Raw genomic sequence first — 9,084 nt, 5'->3', positions numbered from 1 at the left:
GGAGGGGGGAAGCACATTATTACACTCAAGTTATCTTATTTATGCAGTTTGAAGCTTGAGACAACATTGTGAACAGAATGTCTTTTCTACTTGGTACATGAATTTTTAAGACAAACATACATTTTGAATGGCAGTCACAGCGAAACTACTGTCATGAGGAATGTAAAAGGAATTTGGGAGCCCTATAACCACTACCCTGGCTATACTCCCTTCGGTTCACTGTTCTAAACAGTGACTTTTTCCATGCTCTGATTTTATTGATAGTTGACAACTATAATATAAAGTAGCCTTAAAGGAATTTGTACCCTGAAGTTTAAGGCAGATAAACTCGTTGTTCAGTTTAAAGGGCAATTTTTTTATTGTGTAAAATACTGCACTTAAGTGCTTAATTATTTTTGTTAAAGGAGCTATCATCCTGTGCTTATTATTTCAATAAATATTTAGATGCAAGTGAGGCTAATATTTTATTTATGAAGATTGAACACAATTTAAAGTAATTTCACTTTCTTCTCTCTGCTGCATCAGATTTTTTAAAGATAAAAATGGTACTGCAGCGCTATTGAGTGAGGCAGCTAAGTTGGCTATTTTACAGAAAAATCTTTTTACTGTAACTTTTCATTTTATGCACCTTTTGAGAACGTCATGGTCTCAAGTGAGTGTCTTCAAAAATTCCAACTTTAGAGACTTTTTGACCCAGAACTGCCTTCTAGAACATGTGTTAGGTTGGAAAATTGAAGCAACTGGCTCATTGCCTTTCTTCTTTTCCTTCTACATTCATGAGGCACAGTGAATATTCAGTATGAAAGGTATTTCACCATTTTTAAACAGTAACTCCTGTGAACACTGTGAATGTTGGCTAGTGCTGTGTAATCAGTGACTTATTTAGTGTTAACGACTCATGGCTTAAACTTGTCTCTCTCTCCCCCCCTGCTCTGATTTTTCTGATTGTAGAACTTCTCCACAAAGGAGTAACCTCAATAACTAATCTTGAAGGTTGGGTTGGGCACCCTTTGGATCCTATTGGCACCCTCTTCAGTAGCCTTATGGAAGCATGCAGAGTGGATGATGAAGGCTACTATGGGTTCTCAGACTTCCCAGGTAAAATTGTTATGGGGTATCTTACATGTCTTGAAATTTGACATCTTTCTAGCTTTTCATAAGAAGTTGGTTGCAAGAGGAAATTTGTTTAGAGCCCAGCATTCCCTAAGAGAACCTGGGAGAGAGCAGGAGTGTTTGTTTGAAGTAAATACAGCTTTTAATTAACTAACCGAAAACAACTTTAAACATTACTAGTAAATTTATTCAAGTCTGAAGGAAATCTTTCATGCTTGAAATCTCTGAATGAAACTGGGTTTTATAGTTTGTGTGAATAAAGATTAGTCCTAGTTCTGAGGAATTACTAGAATAACCTAAAATTGATTGTATTAACTTGTTTAAGTCATGCCATTCCATAGAGTAATCTCAGAGAACTGATATAATCTAAGTTTATGACAGCATTTGCATTGTAATGTTGTTGTGCACACCCAATTTTAAGATCAGCACTTCATTCTCATTCATGTATGCTTATTTTTCCTGCCTTTGCACCCCCCCTCCCCTTTTCATGTTACCTCCATGCTGACGTAATCAGGAATCCTTCCTTCCTTCCCAACTCCAATTTAGATTACTCCTCAAAAAATACCCTTTTTGGCTCATTTTTAAAACAAAACTTTTAATCCTGCTTTCTCTAAGTTTAGGAACTTTTAAATTTACTTTTGTTTTTAAATTAACAGGAAACATTGTAAAAACAAAACCGCTTACATGATATGTCTTTCTTGTAAAGATGAACTTTTAAGGGTAGTTTCACTTCCTATTGCTACAGTTGTCTTCCAGTTTGCTATAGCTGTCCATCTTGATCTCTTTTTGTCCCCAATCTAGCTTGTAAATTCCTTGACAGGGATCATATTTTGTCATCTGGTGTATTTATAAAGTGCTACACAAATCTACAGTCCAATATAAGAAAACAATTCATAGCTTTTCCATATTGAAATTTATAACTGGTGTTTACTTGTTGAATAAGTTTCTGGTGTGTAAAAATTCCCTTGGAAATATATATAATGCATTTGTTAAACATGCATTATATATTTTTTAAAAATCTGTATAAATAGATGGTAATAAATAGAGTTAGATGTTTAGAAAATTAAGTTCCTGGTCTTGTTAAGAGATTTTCAAGAATTAGACCCATTTTTCTCTCTCACATTCCTGCTAATTTGAATTGAAATCTGTGCAGGCATAAATGGTCTGCTCTAAACAAACCCGTTACAGGAAGAAGGCCTTAATCATTGAAATGAGTAAAAATAAGGACATTTGAAGTACAACTGCAATATAGGTCTTCTGAACACAAAGTAGGGGCAGTTGCTTTTTTATTTCTTTTATGACTTAAGTTTGAAAACACTCCTTCCTTCCTTCCTTCCTTCCCTGAGTTCTCCTTTCTGGAAATTGTTTAATGGGTACAACTTTAATGGGTTTCCATGTTTATGGATTTTTTGTTTTGTTTTTCCCTCAACGATGGAGGCATCTAGTTTTTTTTTAAATTAGAATTTTTCTCCTCATGGCTTTCTCCATCAGTGGAAATGAGTGTTGCCACTGATTTACAATAGGATATTGTAATTTTCAGTCTCTCTAAAAAATATTTGAGAATAGGTATGTTACCAAAATATTGGTCCAACTTTTAGAGACATTATCTGACATGACTATAGCAATTCATTAAAAAACAAACAAACAAAAAAACCCCCGTCTTAATTAAAATGGTTGGTAAAAGAAATGTTTGTCATTGTAGGATTGCAGGCAGATTTATCCATTATAATGTCTTGTGATGTACTATTCTTTTTGTAACCTTTTACAGAGAACATGGGACAATTCAAATCTCTGGAGTATCAGCACCTGCCTGCACACAAATTCTTAGAAGAAGGGGAATCTTACCTAACGCTGGCTGTGGAAGTAGCGTTGATAGGGCTGGGGCAACAGCGAATAATGCCAGATGGCTTGTATGCACAAGAGAAGGTTTGTCGAAATGAGGAGCAGCTCATTTCTAAGCTACAGGAAATTGAATTGGATGATACACTGGTGAAGATTTTTCGAAAGCAAGCAGTCTTCCTATTAGAAGGTAGCTTGAAATAGATGCTAACTGCTTCTTTAACCTGCATTTAATTAAAAATAAGTATTCCTGTGAGAACTGGCTAACCAACCAATTTAAAGGGTTTTTTCAAGTATGATAGTTCTTTATAAAACATAATTCTTCAGGTGTCAGTATTAAATCTAATGTATTTTAAAATACTGCATGATTGTAGTGATAAAGAGATCCCCTGCTTTTTACTTTTTTATTATATTTGTACTTCAGATCTGAAGTTTGTCATGGTTATGGTGCTCCACTGATGCAATTCAGGGTCATAATTAAATAATAAAAGCATTATTATCAGCTCTTCTCAGGTAGAAAGATTCCAAATGTCATTTGCAGCCTGATAGAGTACTGACAGCCTTGTAAAATGAACATAGATTTTACCATTGCCCCTAACTAAATGGCTCAAATGATTTATATGAGCTCACTGGTACACAAACGTTTTTTTATGTGCATATGGACATTTTGAGAACAATAGTGATAAAATGACTTGTTTTGAGAGAAAAGTTCCTATACTGTAATGTATATCTATACAAACAACTAATTTTAAGGTTCTTGTTTTCAAAATAATATCTGAATTTTGTCTCTGAAATTTTGTAGAGGCAAATAATTCATGTGTGTAGCATTTTAAACACTGTGCCTAGTTTATTCTAAAAAGTGTACACAATGGCAGTTTTTTACTTGCTTGTACCTAGATTAGGTCCTCAGTTTTTTAGAAAGGCATAACATATAGTACATGCAATAAACCACCTGTATAGTGAGAAGTTGTATGGTTTTTGAAGTTAGGTTTTTATGAAAGTGGAAGGGCTTCAAAGGAAATGAGTAGTCAAAGGAATGGTGTGAGTATTCAGTATTTGCAGAAAAGGCTCTTAGAGTTGAGCTTTGAAGTTTTAAATCTGGGTGCTAAATTCTCTGCCATGGAGCAGAGAGTCTTGCTTACCATCCAGAAGAGAATATGAGGGGTTTTAAAATAATTTTTAATGGTAGACTGTACATAGTTCATCATTTTGGATTCTATGCCTGCCTTTATCTATTCAATAAATCACAATTCTTGTGACTAGTTGGAGGTGCCAGAATTGATACTGTCTGGTTCTGCAGAGGCTGTGTGATAAATCCTCTCTCTCCTCTTCTTTCTCCCTCCATTGCAGTGACATCTCAAAGCTACTGTATGGCCCCTGGATTCAGTAAAAAGCAAGTCTGCTGAGTTGTGTCAGGCATATGATATCTGTACTGCAGGCTGTAGGAAGGCCAAACAGAAACTTAGGAAAATTGGAACCAAAGCATTTACTTCATGTCAGGGGTCCTTCATGGGGGAAAGGGTCAGAATATTCCCCTGTTGACAGAATGGCGTTTCAAGCTTTCTGTGGTGCCTTTTCATTTCTTTGAATGAAGCTATATATACACTGATTGCTGTGTCCATTCAAGATTTCTGAAAACAATAATTTAGTCAATAATTAGCAAAATTAAACTGCTACAGTGAGAAGTGGGTAAGGGACCCTTATTATTGTGTTATGAAATTCTGAATACAAGGAGTTAGCATATCCTAGTAATTTAGACAGAAACTGTCAGTTCACATTAAGGCATCTCTACAGTGTTTTAAGATTCTAATCATATCAATTGTGCTTTTATAGTTAAAGTACCATAGGTGTAATAAAGAAGTTAGTTATCCAATCTTAAGATGAGATCTTGGCTATTTAATGTAGAGTAATGCACATTGTATGTAGCTACCGTTTGAATGCTTGGGAAAGCAGAAGACTGAAATGTCTTGCAACGTACATTCTGTTTTAATTTTTTGCTTGACTGCTAAGTTAAACAGAAAAGTTGAAAATGGCAGTACATATTTTAATATAAATGCAAGTCTCCTGCCTTGCCATGCATTCCTCATGTCGTAATCTATGCCATCCAATTGGACATCGTGCTGAGAAGCAAAAGTAAAAAGGATTCTGTTACTGAGATAACAGTACCAGCTGGTTATGAATAATGTTGAACTTTTATTTTTAAATGCTAGTAGGCACATGATAGCAATGGTTAGAAATGTTTCTGCAGATTTTTCTAACCATTCCTCAACTTATTTTTATATATATATGGCAGTTTTCAGACCCATTCACCATTGGAGCTGAGATTTTACATGCTTAGTGTTATATTTTTTTTTTTAACTTGCAGTGGAACTGACTTGTGATTTTTATACCCATATTATGGGTTTTGGCTTCAGGTTGGTAGTGCTAAGTCCAAGTGGAATCTATTCTGCCCTTAGTGGAGATCATTTTCCCTTTGCACACAAATATTATAAGCCTCCTTGTTTAAGGGCTACAATAAAAAAACTTCTGTTTGGAATTTGCCATAGTTTTCACCAGGGGCTGGATCCAAACACACAAAAATATAAGTGTATAAAGGGACCTAAATATTTTTGTGGATCTGGGCCTTTGTGCTTTTCCTGTCTACATTACAAATCCGTAAAGCAACTGTAATCAGGGAGCCATGCAGTATTAAAGGAAGAGGGTGTAAGTTACACACGCACACATACACGGGCAAAATAGGAATTTTCCCTAACACTCTTAATTGTAGAGAACTCCTCTTGCTCAGTGCAGAGATCTACAAGTACACATGGAGAAGGCTTCTCCTCTTGCAAGCTGGGAAACAGGTGATCAAAACTAGTTTGATTAAAAATGATGATGTTGGGCTTTGTTTGGAACCATTCTCCTGATTATACTTCTTTGCACTTAAAGGCATTGACACAAAATATGAAGAACAACAGCAACTTGTTGCTGACTGTTGGAGTTCAGCAATCAGGAGGCCCAACAATGTGTGTGTGCAAGTTGATCTTCTGTAAGATAGCTGCTTCCTACACTACATTCACTTAAATTGCAGGTTTTCATTGTAAATGTTTGTTCTAAAATATTTTCTCAGCAATCTGTATGTTGAGTAGAGAAAGGTAGCTAGCTGTGGTTATCTGAAGTTAGCAGAAGGCAAGCCAGGGTCACACCTTGTAGACTAATTCAGAAGGGCATCAGCTTTCATATGCTATAGCCAACAAAAGCTCATGCCTGTCTGAAAAATTATTCAATGAAGTGCCACCTTGCTTTGTCTTCTGCGTATAAATTGAGGAGTGCCTTGTCCCATGGAATTTGGGATGCCTGCACTGAGCCGTACAAGGCACCTTGTATTGTATTATGTTTTTATTTAGCATCAGCAATGCATTCAGTACTAGTCAATACACACATGCTATCAATCTTCCCCAAAGAACATATACCCAGTCATTTGTAAATATTTTTCCCTGGGATTATTGGAATAGCTTCCCCTTATGTTGGACAGTGTTTTTTATTTTCAGTTTATTTAACAATTAATAATTGGAACAGTGTTTTTAAAAGATCCAGAAAGCATTGGTTTTGGGGGGGGGGGGGTTTTTTTGGGGGGGGGGGGTTGACCAGCCTATAAAGAGTGTCCATCTCTTTCTCTCTCAAACACAGCTGGACCATATAGTGGTTTAGGTGAAATCATCCATCGAGAGAGCGTTCCAATGCACACATTTGCCAAGTATCTCTTCACCTCTCTCCTACCTCATGATGCTGAATTGGCATACAAAACTGCACTGAGAGCCATGCGGTATGTATTCAGAGCTCATCTAGAAAGAGAAACGGGACTCTTGCTCAGGAAAAAATAACTGTAAACTGCTTAACACTGAAAAAGAAAGGTTTGGCAATAAAAGTTGGGATTTTCCTGTGTTCTGATACCAGTGCTGTTACATGTAGGAAAAGTTACTTTAATCTCTGTGCTTCAGGTTCACCATCTGTATAAGATAAGTTAACAAGTATAACAGTTGATATCTGTTCTATAGGTATTCGGTTAAATTGTTTTTATCAAGTGCAGTGGAGTTCTCTAATCCTCCTTTGTAGATCTCCATTCTTGGGATGTGTGCTGCAGTGTTACAAACACATCCTCATCCAAACAGAATGCAGTTAATGCAAGGACTCTCTTGCTGATCTGTTCATTTTATGGATGGGTATTATTGAGATTACAGCCTTGGCATTCTCAGAGTTTCTTAATCACTGAAAGTGGCAGGGCTTAGGATCATCTGCTCTCTAGACTGTTTTGTAGCTTGGCTTGTTCTACCACCTTTATTTTACAAATTAATTTTATATAATAGATTTAAGGCATAATGGTCTGTGTTGCTATGTACTCTGAACCAATTTTTTGCCTGCTTCTTAATTAAGAGCACTTACAGATCCACATAGAATGAAATGCAGATGAGTTGTGTCAAGTAGCAATAAAACACTTCATGGACTAGCATCCAAAGTTGTCTGCAACATTTGGAAGAAGGACATTTCCAAGGGAATGTTCAGCTTCTGTATGGGCTTGGCTCCTTCAGAGAAATTCTAGCTGGCTGGGGGTGGGGGATGGAGGACTTGCATGCAGCGGCTGTCATCCACCACCCTGCGCTGGCATCACTCTGTGTGCGACCGCTGCCCCACCCCGCCCCGCCCAGTGTGCGACCGGAAACCCCAGTGTCTCAGGTAACCAGCATTTTTAGGTTACCGGCGCCCACCATTCCCCACTTGTCCTGGAGAACAGGGATTTTGCTGTATATCATTATGAGGGAAGCTTGGAAAACATAACTTTAGCAATGTAAAACTTTTTATTTTCTGTACTGAGTGTAGTGAAGGAACTGACCCTACCTGGATTATTACTTCATATCCAAAAACTGCCAAGACGTCCCAGTAACTGGCAACTGGACATAAGAAGAAATTTAAGGCCTCATTCCTACAGGCAGAATATTTATATATAGACTAGGAAAATGAGGGTGATTGCATGAAATCTTACTAGTTCCAGGTCATACAGGAAAGGATCCTTTTATTGACATCTTTGCATTTGTTCCAAAGGTAGAACAAAGTAGGAAAGAGTGAGTAATATATTGACAAGTCAGGCTGTAAGAATTTAGGAACATAAGATTGACAGGAATGTCCTGAGTCCTTGAATCCAGTCTCCTGCTATCACAGGAGACCACATCATATGGGCCCTCTTCAGAACTGGTCAAGCTCCAAGTTTTTTTTTCCCACTATGCTTAGTGGAAGTCCATTCCAAACACTAATCCACTGGTTAGAAATCACCACCTCTTTTCCAGCCTAAATTTATTTATGTTCCATTTATGCCTATGTATTCTTGTGCTTCCATGCTCCTTGGCTTAAATACTTTGTTTACTCCCTCTCTGCTCTAGCCAAAAGGGTGTCATTCAAATTAAGAAATAGAAAGGAAAAATTGACAGCTGGGTGGAGCTTTCCTTGGCGATTAGGGCATTTTAGGTTTGCAGAGCAGATTGTCAGTAATAAACTGACAATTTAAATTGAATTTAAATTGCAATTATTCTTAGATTTGTAAGCTCTTCAGGGCAGGGACTGTTTCTTCCTATTTGTACAGTTTCTAATACTGCCTGGCACTGATACACATTACAACCACAATATTAGTTGCTTACTAGTAGAGCCTGCAAAAGGACCTCTAGGTATGTAATCTGATTTTAAAGAAAAGACTCTAGGCTTGAATACCTTTTAACTTATAGGGAGCCTTGTACTGTATAAACTATTTACACTTAAAGATGACTGAGCTGTGTGGAACAGACCAGGTAAAGGCACTTTGCCAGTGATTGGAATTCTTTGTAGCTGTCCAAAAAATGAGAAAGAAGAAACCTATTCACATAATGAATTTGGACTCTCCATAGTTCCCTAGGTTCTAGGGTCAGAAGGGACCTGAGTAGATCATTTAGTCCGACCCCCTGCCATGGCAGGAAAGAGTACTGGGGTCAAACAACCCCAGCTAGGTAGGCATCAAGCCTCCTCTTAAAGACCCCCAGGGTAGGAGCCAGCACCGCTTCTCTTGGAAGTTGGTTCCAGATCCTAGCTGCCCTGACCGTGAAGTAGCGCCTCCTGATATCTAGCCTA

General features: G+C 37.3%; 1 protein-coding gene across 1 annotated transcript in view; it reads left to right on the top strand.

Moving 5' to 3' along the window:
• Positions 1-9,084, top strand: part of ZSWIM6 (zinc finger SWIM-type containing 6) — a 100,395-nt gene that overhangs the window by 64,816 nt on the left and 26,495 nt on the right. Inside the window, exons 8-10 of the mRNA XM_019517815.1 lie at positions 952-1,098; positions 2,882-3,142; positions 6,622-6,757. Coding sequence (XP_019373360.1) covers positions 952-1,098; positions 2,882-3,142; positions 6,622-6,757 — 544 coding nt within the window. The remainder of the gene's footprint in view (positions 1-951; positions 1,099-2,881; positions 3,143-6,621; positions 6,758-9,084) is intronic.

The sequence above is a fragment of the Gavialis gangeticus genome, unplaced genomic scaffold (genome assembly GCF_001723915.1).
Source record: "Gavialis gangeticus isolate Ggan-Ray unplaced genomic scaffold, GavGan_comp1, whole genome shotgun sequence".
Classification (NCBI taxonomy): domain Eukaryota; kingdom Metazoa; phylum Chordata; order Crocodylia; family Gavialidae; genus Gavialis; species Gavialis gangeticus.
Note: the sequence above shows the minus strand (reverse complement) of the source record. Positions and strands in the feature narration are given on the sequence as shown.